Below are 20,670 nucleotides of genomic sequence, written 5' to 3' on the forward strand. Positions count from 1 at the left end.
GTGTGTGTGTGTGTAATGAAAAAAACAACAACAATGCCCTTAACAAACAAAACACTTTCCTAAATACATATCATTAATAATTGGAGAAAAACTACAGGACACTTCGTTAAGTTGTTTACTTACTATGTAGGAGATTACTGGTTTTGTTCTTCTATATATACATCCGGCACGTCGTCAGCAGCCCCGGCACTCTCTTCATTTATCCTAGATATTGTTTTAACAACTGGTGAAGAGTCAGTAAAAGACCTAAAAATTGGAGCAGAACTGAGTTCCAGCGATCATCGGAGCTTACTTTTCACCATAAATTTTGACAAAGCTAAAGTAAGCGAAAGTAAAGAAAAAGTGCCAGACTATCGGCGTGCTAACTTTGAGAGACTTCGCATGCAGCTTGCATCCATAGACTGGAATGAACTGCTGGGAACACCAGACATTAACAACGCATGGGAAGTGTTTGCTAAAAAGTTAAATGAAACTACGTTTTTGTGTGTACCGCAACGAAACAGACGGAAGGTAAAAAACACCAAACCGAAATGGTGGAATAATGAAATTAGATGCTGCCTTCTGGCTAAGAAAAATGCGTACCACAAATACAAACTAACACAAAATAATGATGATAAACTAGAGCACGAAAGATTACGTAGAAAAACTAAAAAGCTGATCAAATGCAGCAAAAAATCTGTCGAAGCTCAGATCGCGAACTCATGTAAAACGAACCCAAAAGAATTTTACAGTTATGTAAAAGCAAAAAGGGTCTTAACATCAACGATTGGTCCATTAATAACAGAAAATGGTAAACAAATAATAAGCGAAACAGACATGGCGAATACCCTGAACGAGTACTTTTCAACAGTCTTCACGACTGAGGATGTTCAGGGCAGTCTGCCGACCCCCACGCCTCAGGGCCCATTCACGGGACGGGGACTCGGGGAGCGGACGGACTGGTCGCAGACAAGAACGAGACCTGTAGTTCACCTGTATGGTGAGACTTGTCTCTTCAGGGTGGAATCCAGGGTGGAATCAAAAGCTTTTCGTCTCAACTCCTCTCCTCTAACTGACTGTCTTCAGCCTCTCTCTCACCGCCGCAATGTTGCATATCTAGCTGTCTTCTATCGCTATTTTCATGCTAACTGCTCTTCTGATCTTGCTAACTGCATGCCTCCCCTCCTTCCGCGGCCTCGCTGCACAAGACTTTCTTCTTTCTCTCACCCCTATTCTGTCCACCTCTCTAACGCAAGAGTTAACCAGTATTCTCAATCATTCATCCCTTTCTCTGGTAAACTCAGGAACTCCCTGCCTGCTTCTGTATTTTCACTTTCCTATGACTTGAATTCCTTCAAGAGGGAGGTTTCAAAACACTTATCCATCAATTTTTGACCACTGCTTTGACCCTTTATGGGACTGGCATTTCAGTGGGCATTTTTTTTATTAGATTTTTGTTGCCCTTGGCCAGTGTCCTTCATACATAAAAGAAAAAAAAATACATCTGGCACTTTTAGGTTTTTATTTTGTTATTCAAATTTATATAAGAAATTTTGCATTACCTGATATTGATAACATTAATTTTCACTCAAATTATTGTATATTTCATAAAGATATCGTGCGAATTCCCAAATTATCGTATTATCGTATGAGTCCCATTGTACATCGTACACGGGCAAAAATTATTGTACTTGTACAATGATTATCGTACGTCTGGCAACGCTGCTCACTATCTGCCCTCTTCCCTCCCTCCCCCGCCTCCTCTCTGGCTGTGCTGGTGGTTGTCAGGTGTCATGCTACAAAAATATTTAGTTTAAAATTGCGTATATAATTTTGTAGCCGGATAACGTTACAAATATGATTATTGTATTCTAATTCAAAGTTTAGGCTTGCCCTTACCAACAATGTGTGTGGAGGTGTCAATAAAGAAAATGACTTTATCCATCTTAAAACAGAAGAAAGTAGATGTCATGTAATTTCATATACAAATTTTATATGAACAAGAAAGGAAATGATCACGCACCCATGAAAATGTGGAAGGAAGAAATGGACGCCGTTGTAAAGATACCTTCTGCTACATCATCCTGTCGACAATAAGCTGAATGAAGAAGCGGCTGATACTTTGTTGTTCTTGCAAGATGAGATGAAGATAAATTAAGGGAAGTCAAGGAAGCGCAGGAAAAATAAGAATAATTGGGTGGAAAATATGAGAAGAGAAAAAATGAGAAAGACGCTGTTAAGAAAGCAAGGGGTTTTCCCTTTGTATATTTTTATTTAGAGCTAAATTTCGATACCATGCATAGAATTCTATGGCGTGTGGTACCAAATTTATCTCCCTTTTATTATTTTATTCCATATAGAGATGCTACCATAAAGATCTGAAAGGAGAATTTATGAAACCGAATATTTGTCAAATGTAGAGTTGAATGACATGTACTGTACTTCCTATTTTGTCTCTCTTTTATGAGTTGAATGACATGCACTGCCTATTTTATCTACCTTTTTATAACTCTTCCTTTTTTCTCCTGAAGATGGTAGTGTGAGGCCTTGATGAGGGATCACGTCACCTGCAACTCCGAAAGATCAGGATCAGACAGAGGCAGGCCTGGCCAGTCAGTACCAGGCGAGTGGTCGAGGGCAAGACAGCAGGCGCCAGGCGGTCACTCAGCTGGTGCCACGAGAAGCAGTGTGTATGTGTGAGTCCCGCGCCCTCCGTCCACCACCACTATGGTCTACATCGACTCCTTCGATGACTTTGAGAAGGCAGCTGAGCGGGTGTATCTCAACGCCCCTATGAAGGTAACCATCCTCTTGCTTGTGTTGTGTTGAGTAAAGTGTCAACAAGGGGCGTTTTGACAGGGGTGCTGCTGCCTGGCTGACTCACACGCCTGCCAGGCACCATTGTTGTGAAAGCTCCCTTCCTTTTCACGCTGCTTGAACTCAACAGCCAGCCACATGTTACAGTTTTCAAGATAACCTTGATGTGTGGCAGATTCTAGAAGCAGATGGTTCAACTTCTCTATTTTGGTTTGTGTCTTTGGTAGACTTCGCTTACAATTTAATGAAATGTTGCATCTATCCAATGTGCTATTTATTTTCTTATGATTTTCACTAGGTCCATCTGGTATGTTTTCTTTGATTTTCCTGAGGAAAATATATCTCCCTTTGAACGTATTGGGTATTATTACAGAATAATACTAGCCTCACTACCAATGATAGCAATGTGACACACAAGTTACCTTTTGAATGCAGAGAACAATATTGTTGTGCTTGTTGTAAATCACTTGTTTCAGATCATATTTCACTTACCCTCATTACCCAATTAAAGCAAGTCTTTAACTTACTGAGCATGCTTGGAAACAGTACTACAACTAACTACAGAATTCCTCGTTAACTACTAAGTCACTTACAACACTGCACTCTATTGTGGAAAGGACATGGCAGAATTTGAAATATTAAGTAATTTTTTTGGTAAATATTATAATTCTTGTTTCAAGTTGGTGGATGAAATTTTTTTTTTTTTTTGGCACATTTTTGGTAGGTTTCAAAATGATCTACTAACTGTTTCCTCTGCAAATCAATTTCTTTTTGCTTTTCCTTTTTTTTTTTTTTTTTTTTATAACCCCGCCCTCCCTGGAACTACTGATTTGTGATAAAACAACTAACAGATTAATACAAAACACTTTAAAATTGAGCAAAAAAAAAAAAAATTTTTGTCCTTCCAGGTAACACACACAATAATATCACTTGCCACAACTCCCCCCATGGAAAGTAATGATTTGTGAAAAGAACAAGTAATCAGTTAATACAAAAGAAGATACTTTCATCCTCAAAAAGACACAATAATGTATCACTGTTGACAACTGTGCACTTTGATCACTCGCCATGGAATGTTCCACTGGTCTCTTTCCATAGGACTGGTAGGTGTTAAACCAAATTTAATGAGACCTAATTTAACTAAACTTGACCCAGCTTAACTTAACTAAACTTAACCTAACCATCTTATTGACAGTTGGCGTGCATACAAAATGAACACCTACCTGGTACGTTGTGATCCTCAGGTTGTATTCTAATGAAATGGAACTTTGATTCCAATATATCTGTTGAAAGTTAGGCCATTGTAAGTGAGGGTCCAACAAAGTTGACTTCTGCTTGCATAATAATTTGTTGGATAAATGTTTTCATATTTTGCCCACATCTTTTTTGGTCAAGTAATTTTTTGTTTTACAAGAGTGAACAGTATATAGTGGCATATACACCAACTTATAACAGTTGGCAGAGAATTTTGAGTTGTTGGAACTAGTTTGGCTGTTGCTTGGAGTAAATGAACATGTTATATATTTAATTTATTTTGGCATGTGTATCAGATACCAAAGCAGGATGCATAGTAACCATCGAGTTTCACTGACCTTTTCTTTTAAATTGTCATATTTCAGTTGTTGGTAATAATAATGGTTCCGTAAAGAAGAAATAAAGGACAAAGATACCAAGATATTTGACATTTTATTTACTATTGAGAGAGAAAATCAGTTATTCTTTTATCTTTAGTAATAATATATGTACTTACATAATTTATTATTAAGTTAAATTCAAATCTGTTATTTTTACAGACGAGATGTGTGATGAAGTATGACCATGTCAACAGTTGCCTCAAGGTCAAGGTTACAGACAATGTGGTGGTGAGTGTTCCCAGCTTGTTTGTATGTCAGGGATTGGCAACTCCATTGAATATGTCTTGTCTGCTGACTAGCCCATGTTTTTGTCTTTTACGTGTAGTTTTTTTATATTACCCTTCCTACCGGATCTCCTAAGCTACTATTGTAACTGATTGGTCAGAGCTGTCTTTTCTCCATGCAGCAAACATACATTCCCACTAGAATCACCTGTTATTTCTAAGATATCTAGTTATTTGTGTATGTACATTCTTGTACTATGTAAATTAATAAAAATTTTGGTAGGAATATAAAATTGGTTTGCTGCGTTGTTGAAAAGAAAGTGTGAATACCAGATTTGATCAGCAGTATTAGTGAGTGGCAGTGTCACTGTGGCTGCATGTCCTCACTGGATGAGGATTGTAATGTGATGCATTACACTTCACTGAGCCAACATCCATTCCCAGCACCTTTAATATTGATATTAGCATCCACAATGCTGGCATTTGTAAGTAAAAGAATTAATTTTTCAGTTATTACCATAAATGGAGTCTTCAGTTATGATTTCTCATAATGGACCTGACACGACTGGTATATGACTTTGTCTTCACTTTTGATGTAGTCCTTTCAGTTGTAGCACACAGCTGAGCTTGAGCTACTTGTGTAACCTTGTCATTGGTTGAACATTCGCTCAGTCAGACTCGCTCTCACTTATGTATTGTAGATGCTGGCCTCTCCACACTACAAGTTTTACTTCTCTTCCTTTTATTTAATTAATTTTGTGCAATATTTGATTGGTTTCTTGATCATTGGACTGAAAAATGACATTCTGAATTTTATAAGTTAAAATTGACAATTATTGAGATAATGTAAGTTGAAGTCATGAACAGAGTTAAAAAATGTTTATTCTGTTTTTTGCTGTATACTCCTTTTTCATGAAATTATCATAAACTACAGATAAAAATATGATGGAAAAAGCTGTCCTTAACATGATGGTGTTATTAGATTTTATATAAGGGAAGAAAGGTGCTAAAGAACTATTTACTCCAAACTTGAGGCACAAGACAACAGCCGGTGTGCACGTGTGTTTTCATGAAGTCAAGCTGTTTGTCTTATCTTGTCCCTACAGCTTGGGATGAAAAGTTGCTTATCACTCTTTATTTTAGCCTTTTTTAAAATCAGGATATCCTTTTGAGGGAACTTTCTTCATCACATGCCACAATTTGTTCAGCGTCATATGATAACTTCTTAAAAAAGGGAACATAAAACAAGTGATGTGGCATAAACATCTTTTTTACTTTGTCAATAATTTCATTATTACTTAAAAATTTCATGTCCAATTACCAATAAAAAACTAAAATAATCCTCAAATTTAGGGAGATAGAGAAGTAATGATAGTGTGAGGAGGCCAGCATTCCCCACTGAGCAGAGATCGTCTCAGGAGATCCAGTAAGAGGGATACAATGAAAAACTACAGTTGAACACAAAATAATATATATTGTAAAGCAAGATGTACAGCTATTTCACAAAGTTGCTTTTCACAATGTACACTAATTAATGAATACATGCTGGCCAGCTTTGGAGTGTCCAGTGGACTGTCTTCAAGTTGTGACCTACATGGGTGACCTACATGGGTAGAGTGGATTGAGTCACCAATTCTTGGAATGTGTAATACATACGATTTATTAAGCAACACATATTTTCATAATGTTGTCTGACTGCAGTTATATTCAGTGCAGCTTTAGACTGCTAGATGTTTTTATGAGAACATGGTTACACTGTCAGTGGGTGATGCGCTCATTGATTTGAACAGGCCAGTCTTGTTTTCAAACTTAGTTTGCCTTCCTGCAAAAAGCCCTTTGTTAATGGTGACCAGTTGACAAGTGTTGACGTAACATGTCTGGCACCAAAATATTACCCTGAATATAGTCACATGCACACAGAGAGAGAGAGAGAGAGAGAGAGAGAGAGAGAGACTAATTAGCAGGAGGAGGTAAATTCTTGTTTAGTTTTGGTGTTATTAAAACTGATAAGTTCAGAAATTAAAACTATGGACTACAGTTGAGCATATTAATCTTAGTTCAATTGAACGTTCCAGGAATACTTGAGTATATACTCATCATGAAAACATTGCAATTGGCACCGTGCACTTCCTACATGCCAACCACACTTTTACTGACAGACAAGCAGATATCTGTCCAGCTCTTAAACTACTGGACTTTTAAATGAAGTTAGCAAATATACCTAATGGATTGTAATGTTGAGGTTCAGATGGATTTAGTTCACGAGATTGTGTCACCCTCAGCTGGTTCTATATCAGTGTTTAAACAAACAATTTACAAATTTCACTGCAGAGATTAATAATGCATACTAAATCCTTGCAATTTACATTATATGATCTATTTTCATATGAATTCCAGAAATTGAGTATGCATTATTAGTAAATTCAATTCGTGGTTACATTATGCATTGCAACTTTACCAAACCTGAGTATTTCTTATGTAGCAACCTATTATTATTCTTTGTTCATTGCAGTGCCTGCAGTACAAGACAGACAGCCAACAGGAACTCAAGAAACTGGAGAAGCTTATAAGTAACCTGATGAAACATATGGCCTCTGGAGAGAGATAACAATCTTCCTGCCTTTGCTTTCTTCCCTTCATTATGTTCCTTCTTAAAAGTACTCTGTTACAGTAATAAAATCTCTCAATAGCTTTTGTATTCCTTGTTTCATTCTCACTAATCACTCATTCTCTCCTTCACTCACCCACACACCAGATTCTACATGCAAATAGGAGTTATTTCATACTAGCTTTACAACTACTCTTCATCTACTTACCCTCTTTTTCAATCTTTATCTACCATCTTTTTCTTTTTTACCTTTATCATTCTTCTATTCCATCTTTCATCTACCCTAATAAACTCATTCTCTCCCTCACAAAGTTCAACATCATCATGTTATCCTAATGAAAAGTTGAAAACCAGAGGCCATTACCAAACTTCTCCCTCACAAAGATACATACACATCACTATTCCAATCCTATTATTATCGATCATATTGCCTCTAATGGAGTTATACTCCCATCCTGTCACTTTAACTGCTACCTTAGAAATGCATGTTGATTGAGCACCATAGGTTTAACACATGAAGCTGCATTCTCGAGCTATCAAGAGACTTAAGGACCACTACAGTTTGCTTCTTAGGGTTTTCATCACAGCCTCATCTTCAGGAACAATGTCAGGGAAACCGTCTTCAAAAGCTGCTGTAAGCACCTCCCCCGCAGTGTTCACCAGCACCACCTCTATCTCATTCTGCGGGGAAACGTACCAATTTAGGGAGTTGCAGAGTTGTTAAGTTATTTTTCACCACAGTTATGTAGCATTGCCATAAATAAAGTAGTAAAAACAGAAAGGTACAGTGTTTTCATCAATGTGAAAAACTAACAATGACAAAATCCAAAGAAACTGATTTGTTGACTTTACCAAGATGGAGTTTGGAATGTCAGTCAAGTCCTTCTTGTTAGCAGCAGGAATGATGACAGTGGTGAGTCCTGCTCTGTGGGCGGCCAGCAACTTCTCCTTAATGCCACCAACCTGAAACATTTTTCATTGTCACAGCAACGATTTGAATATCAAATTATTTTATTCCTTCCTGTACATATCACAATGCCATACCTCTGCTCTCCTACTTCATGTGATCCTCAAGGAAACTGCCAAATCTCATACGTCTTTCATTTCTCAAGTGAAGGGCCCCACTTGTCAAAACCAGGCATAATTACTTAAATATGTTAATGAAGTTAACATGAGAAGAAGTGGAAGACAAGCACATTTATTGCTATTTTCTTACATGTAGAGACTAAACACTCCTTGGCAGGTTCCATCAAACTTTCAAGGGAAATTTATAGTGCCGACATCACTAATAGTATTTAAAATCTGACACAACTAATGTTGGTATGCTTCTGATAACTTAATGCAAGCGAAAGACAACATACTGGCAACACCACCCCGTTCAAGGTGATCTCCCCAGTCATGGCCACGTCAGGGCGTACACAGCGGCTGGACAAGAGGGACACCAGCACAGTGAGGATAGTGACACCGGCTGATGGGCCGTCCTTGCTGATGGCTCCTGCTGGGAAGTGCATGTGGATCTCCTCATCCTTCATGAAGTCTTTCTCTAACTGCAACTGTAACAATGCTGCATGTTAGTCAACTGAACTAATGTAAGCACTGCATGCTACTTATCTGCCACAAAATCCTGTATGCAAGATAAGCACTATGTGTAAGGTAGATAACAATCCTCTTCAATGAGAAACAATGCTATCTACACCTTACCAAATAAGCATGCTGTCGGACCCACGAGAGGGCAATCTTGGCTGACTCCTGCATGACGGAGCCTAGCTGGCCTGTGAGTGTGAGGCCCGAGTCCCCAGGCGAACGAGAGGCCTCCACCACCATCACTTCCCCTCCCACAGGTGTCCAGGCCAGGCCCACTGCCACCCCAGGAACACTCACCCGGCCAGCCAACCCACTTTGGAATATTGGAGGCTGAAACAGAATAAATGCCTAATTACCATCAAGCAGTGTTTATTCATTTATTTGCTTTCACCATTATGAAGCAAAAAAACTGCCAAAGTGGATCTACGTGAAAAGACAAAAATTAACGTGAAATCAGCCCTTATAAACCTTAATGAGCAGTTTCTAGTTCATTATCATGATTTATTCAAGGAGGTCAATACGGTTTCAAGATGTTCAGTCACCATCACTGTTTTCACAGAAATATACACTCATCAACACTACTAGCCCACGTTACCCTTATCAGTAACATGTAGATGGATGACAAGATACAGCACAGAATGAGAGAAGTAGAGTATGCAAGGACAAGCATAAATGATGACTTCAAGTTGCAACTACCTCCTTCAGGCAACACAAATAGATAAGACTACCCCAAGAATGTTATGTATCATCTTCTGGTCCACCACAATGGGGAGCTCCAGATGTTCTCGTAGCTGTGTGGTGCTCTGGTGCTTGGGCAATGCCTGCTCCTTGGCCTGACCCTCTGCTGTCACCACCACCTTGTTAGCATCACCACTCAGGTCAGCTTGTTCTTCAGCCACCTCCACCTCTTGTGGGGTCTTGGTTTCGCCTAAAGAATTAATATGTTATTAAAATGTGAATGCTGCTATAAATGGTTTCTTTCCCAGTGAAGATTACGAGAGAGAGAGAGAGAGAGAGAGAGAGAGAGAGAGAGAGAGAGAGAGGACTATTTTTTTCTCCTACCCAAAATTTATGCACTATAATTTTGTTACCTTCATATATTCATTTTCAAAGAGGCACACTCTGGTAATGTCATCCTCTTCTCAATGTGCTGTGAACAGAACATCACAGGCTTACCTTTACCTGAGGTTGACTCCGCCACCTGCACAGCCACTGCCCGGCACAGCGCTCCAATCTTGCGTTCCAGCGTCCTCACACCGGCCTCTCGAGTGTACTCTCCAACTGAAAGGTGCACAGGACTGAAATACACTCGCCTGATACTCGCCCTCTGAATCATGATCAGTCTTTCTCATCTAGTACAAGTTCCTGCAAAAATATTTTAAACTACAAAATCTTTATATATAAAATTTTTATATTCAGAATTCCTACAGCTTATTTTTACATTTCAATTTTTTTTTGTTTCAATCTTTCATATTTTGAATTTCTTACCATACAAGAACTTTCAAATATGTGTATTTTGTATTGCTATATTAAGAGTTTTGGTGTAAAACTGCTCTTCATATTATGAGTCTTAATAATATCCTCCGATTATAAACAATTTTGATGACATCTTAGTAAACAGAACAATCTGAAAAGACCATGTTTCAGTTGTAAAGATCCCATTGGTGAATTCATAAAAACATTTAAAAATCCATCTGAGAGCAGGTAAACTCTCCAAGATCCTCAGTAGTGATTGATCACCAACCAGGATAACAAACCAAGGGGCCGTAATGACTGTCAGATCTCAATACACTACACTGTTGCCCCAATAAACAAATGTGACCACTTTCACTCACTTATGGTGGCAATGACTTCCTTGGGCATGTTGAGAATGTCATTGCTAAGTCCATGTTCCCGCAGCTGCTTGGGAAGGAGGTGAAGATGACCAATCATCACTTTCTCCTCCTGCAGGATAGGACATAATATATAATTCACAGCAGTTATGGGTGTTACTTGCTGAAAATCTCCCTTGTATTCATTTAGTGAGTGAAAATAGTTTTGTACATTTATCCATGATTCCAATACTTGTTCCTTCATTTTACTCTCCTGCACAAAAGGAGAATGCGAGAGAGAGAGAGAGAGAGAGAGAGAGAGAGAGAGAGAGAGAGAGAGAGAGAGAGAGAGAGAGAGAGAGAGAGAGAGAGAGAGAGAGAGAGAGAGAGAGAGAGAGAGAGAGAGAGAGAGAGAGAGAGAGACTAACAAAGACAGATAGCCTTCCATCAGGGCAGACACACATTGAGCCAGCACAGCAGCCTCACCTGTGTGTAGCCTGGCACATTGATGACCTCCATGCGGTCCAGCAGCGGGGTGGGGATGGTGGTGAGGGAGTTGGCTGTTGCTACAAACAACACCTGTCAATGTAGAGGACACAATAAACAATGTGACTAATAATGGATTACATTCTGCTCTTTCCAGACAGATCAAGGCCTTTTATAACATGGCAGAGAAATGATGATGTGGATTCTCGGATGTTTTTCTCATTGCTGATGCAGAATCCTTATTAAACTATTGCAAGAACCATGGCAACACTCAAAACTACCACCACAAGTCTGTCAAAAGCTGTCAAGGTAAGACAAGTACAGTCTGTTACAGGTTATGAAGTCACCTTTCTTTAGATACAAGTCATTATCATCATGAAAGGCACAAAACAAATTAACAAAGGATTTGAAATTATAATTAGGGTTCCCGAGAAATGCAAATCAGAATTTTACAGGGCTATCTTCTTTCTTCAGCTTGAGATTCTGTGTTCATGTGAAGAGAGTGGCTTTCATTCTATTAACTAATGGTTTTATGTTTATCTTAAGAAGCCATTTTCATTCTTTAAACTAATATTATTGTGTTCATCTTAGCAGGATATTTTTTCTCTTAATTACTTTTAGAATATAATTTTATACAGTACTTCATTACTCCTTCCTCTGGTTCACATTGACTCAGCACACCACTTCCCAGTCTGACCACAAGACAGCCTCCTGTCACCACACACCTGGGAGAGATCGAAGGGCAGGTTCAGGTAAGTGTCAGTGAAGGTGGAGTTCTGCTCGGGATCCAGCACCTCCAGTAGGGCGGCACCAGGGTCTCCATGGATACCCGAGCCCAGTTTGTCTATCTCATCCAGGAGCATCACAGGGTTCTTCACCTGTGTGGTGTACAAGTTTGGTGTGTTTATGAGCTGTAAACTCTCTAGACTCCATATTATGCAATATTAATGCATCTATAAGCTAAAAAAAAATAAATTTTTCATATAAGTCCAGTTTATGTCAGTATTATGTAAGATTATGTACGGTAATGTGTTTGTAAGGAGTAAATAAATATGTTATTCACTTAAAACACTGTCTAATTTGTGTTCAGCATTATGTACAATAAAACGAGTTCTGAATAGGTAGAATCTTCATCTATGACCTTGTCTGTGTTCTCCTATCATGAAAAATAACAGGGAAGTCAAAGAATGAAGAGTCAGTGTAAATGACATGGTCATGCAAGAATGAACCCAAACACAACACAAGGCAGCATCCTCTCAACTACTTTCACAAGACAAATTTGCTGGTCTCTTTGTAAACAGACCAATGATTTGTTCTGCAAAAAGACTATGCTATTGGTCACTCAAAATTGGCTTGTGATTTTCTAAAAGGACAAATCCCATAAAGTAACCAACATATCACATTACTGATAAAATGTGAAATACTTGAGTATGCCATCCGTTCTGTCTGTACAATTACCAATAAATAATAAAGGTTGTAGTGGACTTGTATATCTTAGATGAATTTAACAGGTTCATGTGTGTACACAGCCTGCAAACTGCTTCAAACCACCATTAGTCCAACCACAAGATGGGGAAAAAAAAAAAAGATAAATAAATAAATAATAAATAAATAAATAAATAAAAAACAAATAAATAAATAAATGAAATGGTGCTAACAAAAAATGTTACAAAAATTCATTAAATGCATCCTGCAGTGATGAAGTAAATATCAACTACAGCTGAGGTGAAAAAAGTACACCTCTGTGTTCAAGGCTATGACAGTGAGGAGAGAATAGCACACCAGCACACCTTGACACTCCTGAGGCCCTGGATGACTCGACCTGGCATGGCACCAACGTAAGTCCTGCGGTGACCTCGGATGTCATGCTGGTCACTTACACCACCTGTCGGAACACCACCACAACACCTCATCGTGTTATTCTTAGTGAGTACTTATGTTTGATATTCTTACAACAGCCACTCAACTTTCTTCACTAAAAGGAAGGAGAGATTGTCCAAGGAATCCGAGTCTAGTTTGGGTTTTCTGGACTAAAAGTATAAATTTGTCCAAGGCATCTGAGAGTCTTGTCTGGTTTTTCTGGACTATAAAGAAGGGAAGATTGTTTGAGAGAGAGAGAGAGAGAGAGAGAGAGAGAGAGAGAGAGAGAGAGAGAGAGAGAGAGAGAGAGAGAGAGAGAGAGAGAGAGAGAGAGAGAGAGAGAGAGAGAGAGAGAGAGAGAGAGAGAGAGGGGGGAGGGGGATACAAAAGAACCAACTGGAGCACAAAAATATAAGCTGCACAAACAGGAGGAAGTGGAAAAACAGTTCTCCCTTATAAAAGGCAAAAATAACACTGTATATGATCAGAAAAAAAATAATTGTAACTTATAAGAGAAGAATCACATCACACCACAACTTCACTCAAAACAAGCCACCAAAACACACACATACACACACCTAAGGACATTCGATGGTACGGCCGGCCAAGGGTTGTAGCAATGGACTTGGCAATGCTAGTCTTCCCAACACCAGGGGGACCCACAAAGCACAGGATGGGTCCTTTTAGATCCCCACGCAGTTGTCTCACAGCAAGATATTCAAGGACACGGCGCTTCACCTGGAGAATTGTGATTTCTTTTGATTAAATCTCACCATGACTTAGAGAAATGCAATGAATGAAATGTTAAAATACGAGTAAATATTGAAAGCATTCCACCCAATCACGAAAAATTGTAATTCCTTTGCTTTGATGCCATGCCAATGACAAACAAGGTCAAGTTAGTGTCGGTTCGCGGAATTATTTGGGATGACATCTTAAAGAAGGGATCATTATGTGTAATTTACCAAGCAGCAGTTCCCACACCTTTTCCAAGCCATAGTGGTCAGCATCCAGGTCGGATCTGGCTTTGGTGATGTGGCAGGTCTCCTTCACTGAGCTGGACCAGGGGAGGTCAACCAGGAGCTCCAGGTAATTGCGAGTGGTTGAGTACTCTGGCATGTGGGGAGCCATGCGCTTCAGACGGCTCAGCTCCTTGTTGGCAGCCTGGCAAAGAGGGACATGTTGACCAGTATCCTCTACCCCATTAGCAAGAGGAAAGAGAAAACTGACTTACCTTTTACCTGTTTTATGATTTATGTGATGAGGTCCTTTTGAGATTTCTTCTGGGACTGGCATCTCAGTGGGCCTTTTTTTTCTCTTTTGTTGCCTTTGGTCAATGCCCCTCTTGCATGATAAATAAAAATTAAATAAAAATGATAAAATGGAGGGTAAAAGTTGGTGTTTCCTTAACTTGTTTTATCCTTTATGCCACAAACAGAAGGCATTATGTTGATTAAACCTTTACATGTCTTATTCTTTATGCCATCAATAACAGCTGGCATCTTCCCTAACATTCTTACACACATCCTCACAAACATTCGAAGGCTAAGTTAAAATATCCACCTATGTATGCTAACACTTTCACCGTGATACATAACAATACACAACACTAAAAGGCACAGTGTGTAACACTTAAAAGCATCTACAATAAATAAAAAAAAAGTTAAGGAGGGCTCTTACAATTTTTAGTCAATATAATGTTTAGCAGCTGGAGAAAAAAACTGTCAGTGGTTTGTGAATAAGGAACATGTCAAACAGCAGTGAAAGTTAAATAAAGAGCAAACAAGGAACAACAGCAGTACTTTCCAAATCTAAAAATACTACCTTAGCAGCCTCCTCTGGCATATTTGCAGACTTGATCCTCTCCGCCAAGTCTGTGATATCATTGTCCCCGTCATCAGGAGGGTCCAGCATGGGGGACAGGTTGCGGCCTCCTCGGGACAGGCGGATCATCTGTACATTTTTTTTTTCTTTCTCTTCACTCTTGTCCTCCTGAATATCCTGGCAAAGATGGATAGCAAGTCAGCACAGTAAGATGATAAAGTGTGGAGCAAATATGCAATCTTTATTTCTATGTGGTCTTCTTAAATTTCCTGGTAAGAATATAGAGATTATAAAGTAATATACAAAATGTGTAGGAAACTAGTGACCTTATGCATAACATGTCAGCAGAGTAAGATGACAGAGTGGATAAAAATATGCACTCTTTATTTGTACGTTGTCATCTTAAATTTCTCGGTAAGAATATAAAGATTATAAAGTAATATACAAAATGTGTAGGAAACCAGTGACCTTTTATTTCTTATCTGTCTAATAAAACTACAGATAAAGAAGATACGTTGAGTGAGAGAAATACACATGTAGCCTTCATTGCTATTAAATGCCTAATGAAACAACTAAAACTGCATGTCTATCATTGTCTATCATGGCTTCTTTAGACAGTGGTAGTTAAGTAGAGACCGTAATTACAAATACCAAAAAAATGATCTTGGTACATAATGAATGCTAACATCACATCTAAGGTCTCGTACTTGGTTTCTCCCAGCATAGGTCCCTCACAATGAATTGATCCTACCTTCATATCAATTACACAGTTCCTATGAAGTGTCCAATAGGGAGTTACAATCATTCTAAGCATCTCCAGGTACACAGGCTTACATAAGAAGACCCACGTGAAGATACCTTGAGTTTCTGTATGTGACGCAGCAGGAGGGGAAGAGTGACGCGGATCCGAGCTCCGACATCAAGCGCATCAAGGACCTGTAGCCTCTCCAGCAGTGAGCCTCCAATCAGCGCTGCAACTGCATCTGCCAACTGCTGGCTTGGGGCTTGCTCCACCGCTGTCTGCAGGTAACACTAGTGCTTCAAATGCTATGGTAAAGATTAATAGAAATATGATACAGATTTAGAGTATAATAATAAAAGATGCACACCACAGACAACAAGAAAGAACGCCAGACACAGTCACTTACCTTCAGCTTGGCCACACCAGGCACTGATATATCCAACATGTCTATGAGCTTCTGTGCCGTCTCCTTGAACTCGGCAACCAATTCTGCAAGTTGTGCATCATCTGGAATAAGAAGGGTGTGGCTCATAACAGAGGAATGCAAAAGTAAATATGCAATTATAAGATGTTCTATGATGGCATATTTTCCTTTGCTTGAAACATTAAAACTTGTCCAATTATTTGTAATTTGCTACTCTTAAAAATATCAGAAAAGTTTTTATCAATAACTTAAAAAATTTTTAAAGCAGAAAACTTTTATCCAGTTTTTAAGGAATTAAACAAAAGACAACAAAAAAGGGAGGCTTCCAGACCCAAAACTCTGTTCAAATTTCAGTAGTTTCCAAGCATCAGCCATGTAATGTCTAAGTTTTTATGGGCAATATATTTTTCCCATTCTACCTGTGAATAAACACATTACCTTCACCATCCACATTCTTGAGGTCCTCCAGCTGCTTGATGGTGGCCATGAGGTAGGGGTGCTCCTGGATGATGGACACCAGCCTGAAGCGACATAGGCCAGTCACCAGCAGGGTGTACACCGGACGGGGCCAGCTGGTGCCCGTCACCTGCACCACCACGCCAGCTGTGCCAATCTCATGAATGGTGCTGCCCTTGCCATCCTGCTCACAAATGAATGAATATGTAAAATAGATACAGAAATAAACAAGCAGAAATAATAAATAAGCAAAAATAAGATAATACTAAATAATGAATGAACATATCTACTAATTCTTTGATTATTGATAAATAGAATGTATAAAATTCTTTGATAATGTAACTTTCATTAGAGACCCATACAAGCATAAGCATACACACTGTCATTTAATCTTTTAATTTCTTTCACTCTGATATACAGCATGATACAAGCATGTTTTATTTGCAAGTACATGAGACAGTATGAATGTATAGGTTTTTGCCAATCACTATAAAATATAACAAATAGGTTATGCCAAACAATATATCAAACCATCAAAAATTCTTCTGTATTCTTTCTAAATATTTGGACACTATCACAGCTTATCTATGTACACACCATGGAACATTATCAACTAATTTTTAAACCAGCCTCATGTGGCCTAACATGGCACTACCTGATCTGTCCATTCACTGGCCACCACATAACTGTACAACTGCACTGCTTGTCTGTCACCTGACACACATATGGTTGTACTACTTTTCAATTTCTTTCCAAATCAACACTAGATATTCAGAAAATTGGCATCAATATCTGACAATGTGCCAAACAATGTATATCAGTACAGCCAGCCCCTTGGCAGCTCAACTTTTGTCAGTTAAACAATAAAACAAAAACTACCAGAATTACCCATTCAACTAAGCCTTCCTACCTCCCCAGTATAAAAATGGTGTTCAAAATGGTGTTACAAATGGTGTCAGCGAGAATTTAGCTGGCTACTCAGGCCTTCTCACCTTGCCGGGTTCCTTTGTGACAATGCCAATCACAGTGCTGGACAGCCTGCTGTCTGAGGTGAGCCGTGAACGCACCAAATTAACACTGAAAGTGATCTCATGTTAATCAATGTATGAATACTTGGATTCTTATCAAGTGTGAACCACAAGGGAGGTCCTCCCCAGTGGTCCTGCATTTATTCTGTGCACCAGCCACATTAAGTCAACAAGTTTTCATTAAATTGTACAAAATGTTACAGACTCAGTGGCTCTCAGTTTCAAATGCAAACAAATTTGGAATATAATGGGCAAGATGGGGTAGATGAGGAACCAATTTGGGCACATACTGATAATGATTCTTTGGTTATTATATCATAACTAATTAGTACAAATTTTATTCTAAACTACAGTATCAATGTCAAAATCTACAAAACACAAATCATACAATTTATAAACTTCCTTACATTATGAACTGTAAACACAGAATAACAACAGTAGGGGAGTCAAGGGCAACAAAAGTCCACTTGGGCTTTGTGATCATCTTGGTACATTGATTAGTAAGATCTGGAGGAATGGTAGTCTTGTATGCAGAGAGGAAATGATATATGTGTATATATACATAATTATATGATAGACCATTTATCTATATGATAAAACATTTTTATATGTAAAATTATTTAAATGTGTTTAATAAAAACCCAAAATTGAAGAAAAAACTTAATTTGCCCAGTTACATGAAACAATTACAAAATGAGAAAAACTTCCACTTTCTCTCTGTTGAATAATACTTTATGAAAAATTTATAAGATTATAGTATTAGTTTAAAGTAGATGACAATACTACGTAAAGTGAAATGTTTAAATAGTGGAACTATGGGGGAAGGCACCGGGCGGCGAACACTCTGGAAATTATCGTGAACATGAGCGTCTTGATCACCTCAAACACTTAACAACATGCATTTGCTTATATTTCTATCCATTCTAATTAATATTATCCTTATTCCTTGTAAATGCCTTTATCTCTATCTTTCCAATTTCAAATATTTCTATCCCCAAAGCAAAACCACCAGCTCACTCAAATAACGACGGAGCTGGGGCAAGCACACACAGACGCAGTTACGCAACACTTCCCAAAACAGAACAATAATTTCCTTAATTTCTCCATACACACTCCCTGACAATCCCTCCCATACACTTGCACACACTCCTCGTCTATTATCCTACCATCACCACACCTCCTATCAACAAGTAGCCCAAGCAATGCCCAGTGAACATAAACACAGGTAAATGCGTGCCAAAGTAAATACATGTTTCTGGCGGAAATCTACCATGTCAAGCATGTCAAGGCACACTTACTTCCTGACGGTGGTGACTGGTATCCTGATGGTGGAGCCTGGGAATAACACACCATTGGACACCACCAGGAGAGGCAATTTGGTGGGGATAGAGATGTGAGAGGGAGCCATAACATCACCTCTTCCTTCTCCGTCTCTTTCACAACACTTGGATCATGAGGGTCTTCCGTAGTGTTTTAAGCCTCTTCTACGGGACTTCATTTCTGTTAGGGTTTTATGTTTTAATTGTCCTATTCATTATAGTTTTCCTGACCTTCTTTGATATGGTTTTCATTATTATCTGTAGTTACTTGGCAAGGATTTTATATTTTCATTATTATATTGCAACTTCACTGCATAACTACAGTAGCCTACCATAACTTTTTTTTTATGCCTGCTACAGTAGAGATAGAAAAAAAAAAGATCCAAGAATACGGACAATAACCCGCAAATACGTACTAACCTATATCGCTTTACCACCTCTGATAGCGGCATGGTAACTTAGCCCTCGTAGCCCTCTAGCTGGTAAGTCTGATGAATCCTGGCCCTAGTAATAGCACGCGTAAGTGTTTATTGTCCAATGACAGGAATATTGTTCAAACGAAACGTAACTTTACCTCACTCTCTAGCGGCAGGTCCCCTGGGATAGCTTCCTCCACGCGATAACATGTCTTGGAGGCCGTTTATGCACCGCCACAGTCCCTGACCTCTAAAATTACGGCCTTTCTGTCGCTGAGAACACTTTACAGTCACTGCAATAATACTAAGATTACCTTTCGTCAATAAACGAGTGTTATTCCATCTTGGTGAGAACACTCACTGGCCGAGCAGACATGGCGGCTGTCGTGACTCCAGCTGGCGAGACTTCATCAGCCTGAGAGTGACTCTTCCCAGCTCCAAATGTAGCGATGTGATTGATAGATATTTTAACGTATTATTTTCATTGGCTGTCTTTGGTTGTGACGCACTTATTACGCAGGCGCACTTCAAGCCAAGGTTCCAAACCCACGTTCGAACAAAGCCTTCTTCGAACACCACAGATCGAAACATGGCTCAGAAATACAATGGTGGCCTGATCTCTGATAAATAATTCTTACCACACAGACAAATATCTCCCAGACAACTGATTGACGAGGGGGGAATCAGTAATAAATCATAATAAAATCTCCGAAATTGGAGATTCCCAACATAATATGAGTGGAATCCCCCCAAACATGTGAATCACATTTCATACACGGGCGATAAGGCCCCTGTACAGAATTAGCAGCTGGGATGGGGGGACGAGAAAATGGTGGAAACGTCTCAGAACACCTAACTTCATAGAATCTGTTTTAGCTAAAGATGAGATGTGAAGTGTCCAGTTTAGATTATAAGTAAAGGACAGACCGAGGATGTTCATTATAGATGGGGGGGACAGTTGAGTGCCATGAAGAAGAGGGGATAGTTACATGGAAGGATGTGTCGAGTTGATAGATGAAAGAATTGGGTTTTTGAGGCACCGAACATGTCAGTTCTCTAGCTCACTACGGTGAAGAAATACGTTTAATCCAAGGTTAGTCATAAGGTATTTAAGATAAGAATATTATTTTCTTTTATTGTACTAAAGTTATATAATCCCTGCGGTACAACCTTGCCTCCACGATACGACTGAGAGCGGTGTAACATTCCCGCATTCTACTGAACGTTCAATTAACACCGTCATCATTAAATTACAAGAAGATAACAATTCACCCCCACCCCCACCACACACAGTTTATTAATTGAATAGTTACTACTGTTCACATCTGAGTTCATGGTTGAGGCTGGTAACTCGTATGATCTCACAGTGAAGTAGGCAAACATGAAGTAAGGAATGATAACCGAAAGATATAGAAGTGCTAGACATGAGTGGTCAATAGCACCGTTGTAATTGTGGTG

The 20,670-nt window shown here is 39.0% G+C and overlaps 2 protein-coding genes across 4 annotated transcripts; one reads left to right on the forward strand and one right to left on the reverse strand.

Annotated features, from left to right (window-relative positions):
* The first annotated feature begins 2,522 nt into the window (after positions 1–2,522).
* On the forward strand, positions 2,523–7,352 carry LOC135088746 (signal recognition particle 9 kDa protein-like). Its single transcript, XM_063983746.1, has 3 exons — positions 2,523–2,778; positions 4,590–4,658; positions 7,167–7,352. The coding sequence occupies exons 1-3, from the start codon at positions 2,707–2,709 to the stop codon at positions 7,260–7,262; spliced, it is 237 nt and encodes a 78-aa protein (XP_063839816.1). The 5' UTR covers positions 2,523–2,706; the 3' UTR covers positions 7,263–7,352.
* On the reverse strand, positions 6,109–19,682 carry LOC135088743 (lon protease homolog 2, peroxisomal-like). 3 transcript variants are annotated; one of them, XM_063983735.1, is made up of 19 exons: positions 19,527–19,682; positions 18,776–18,977; positions 17,442–17,526; positions 16,432–16,633; positions 15,976–16,076; positions 15,686–15,847; positions 14,828–15,004; positions 13,988–14,167; positions 13,582–13,741; positions 12,934–13,028; positions 11,869–12,021; positions 11,144–11,236; positions 10,682–10,790; positions 10,029–10,127; positions 9,575–9,774; positions 8,964–9,176; positions 8,624–8,815; positions 8,115–8,225; positions 6,109–7,943 (listed from the first exon to the last, which is right to left on the reverse strand). In XM_063983735.1, the coding sequence occupies exons 2-19, from the start codon at positions 18,883–18,885 to the stop codon at positions 7,818–7,820; spliced, it is 2,568 nt and encodes an 855-aa protein (XP_063839805.1). In that variant the 5' UTR covers positions 18,886–18,977; positions 19,527–19,682; the 3' UTR covers positions 6,109–7,817. The 3 variants fall into 3 exon arrangements, with proteins under 3 accessions (XP_063839805.1, XP_063839803.1, XP_063839804.1); XM_063983733.1 differs by having other exon boundaries at positions 10,023–10,127; positions 19,527–19,681; XM_063983734.1 differs by lacking the exon at positions 19,527–19,682 and adding an exon at positions 19,371–19,520 and having other exon boundaries at positions 10,023–10,127.
* Between the last annotated feature and the right edge of the window lie 988 nt (positions 19,683–20,670).

Source organism: Scylla paramamosain, chromosome 31 (genome assembly GCF_035594125.1).
Source record: "Scylla paramamosain isolate STU-SP2022 chromosome 31, ASM3559412v1, whole genome shotgun sequence".
In the NCBI taxonomy this organism is placed as follows: Eukaryota; Metazoa; Arthropoda; class Malacostraca; order Decapoda; family Portunidae; genus Scylla; species Scylla paramamosain.

Coding starts and splice junctions, on each gene's coding strand:
- LOC135088746 (XM_063983746.1), top strand. CDS start 2,707: ATGGTCTACATCGACTCCTTCGATGACTTTGAGAAGGCAGCTGAGCGG. Junction 2,779..4,589: donor ATCTCAACGCCCCTATGAAG/GTAACCATCCTC, acceptor TTATTTTTACAG/ACGAGATGTGTGATGAAGTA. Junction 4,659..7,166: donor AGGTTACAGACAATGTGGTG/GTGAGTGTTCCC, acceptor TGTTCATTGCAG/TGCCTGCAGTACAAGACAGA.
- LOC135088743 (XM_063983733.1), bottom strand. CDS start 18,885: ATGGCTCCCTCTCACATCTCTATCCCCACCAAATTGCCTCTCCTGGTG. Junction 11,237..11,868: donor TGCCCTTCGATCTCTCCCAG/GTGTGTGGTGAC, acceptor CTACATTGACAG/GTGTTGTTTGTAGCAACAGC. Junction 10,791..11,143: donor ATGTGCCAGGCTACACACAG/GTGAGGCTGCTG, acceptor CCTATCCTGCAG/GAGGAGAAAGTGATGATTGG.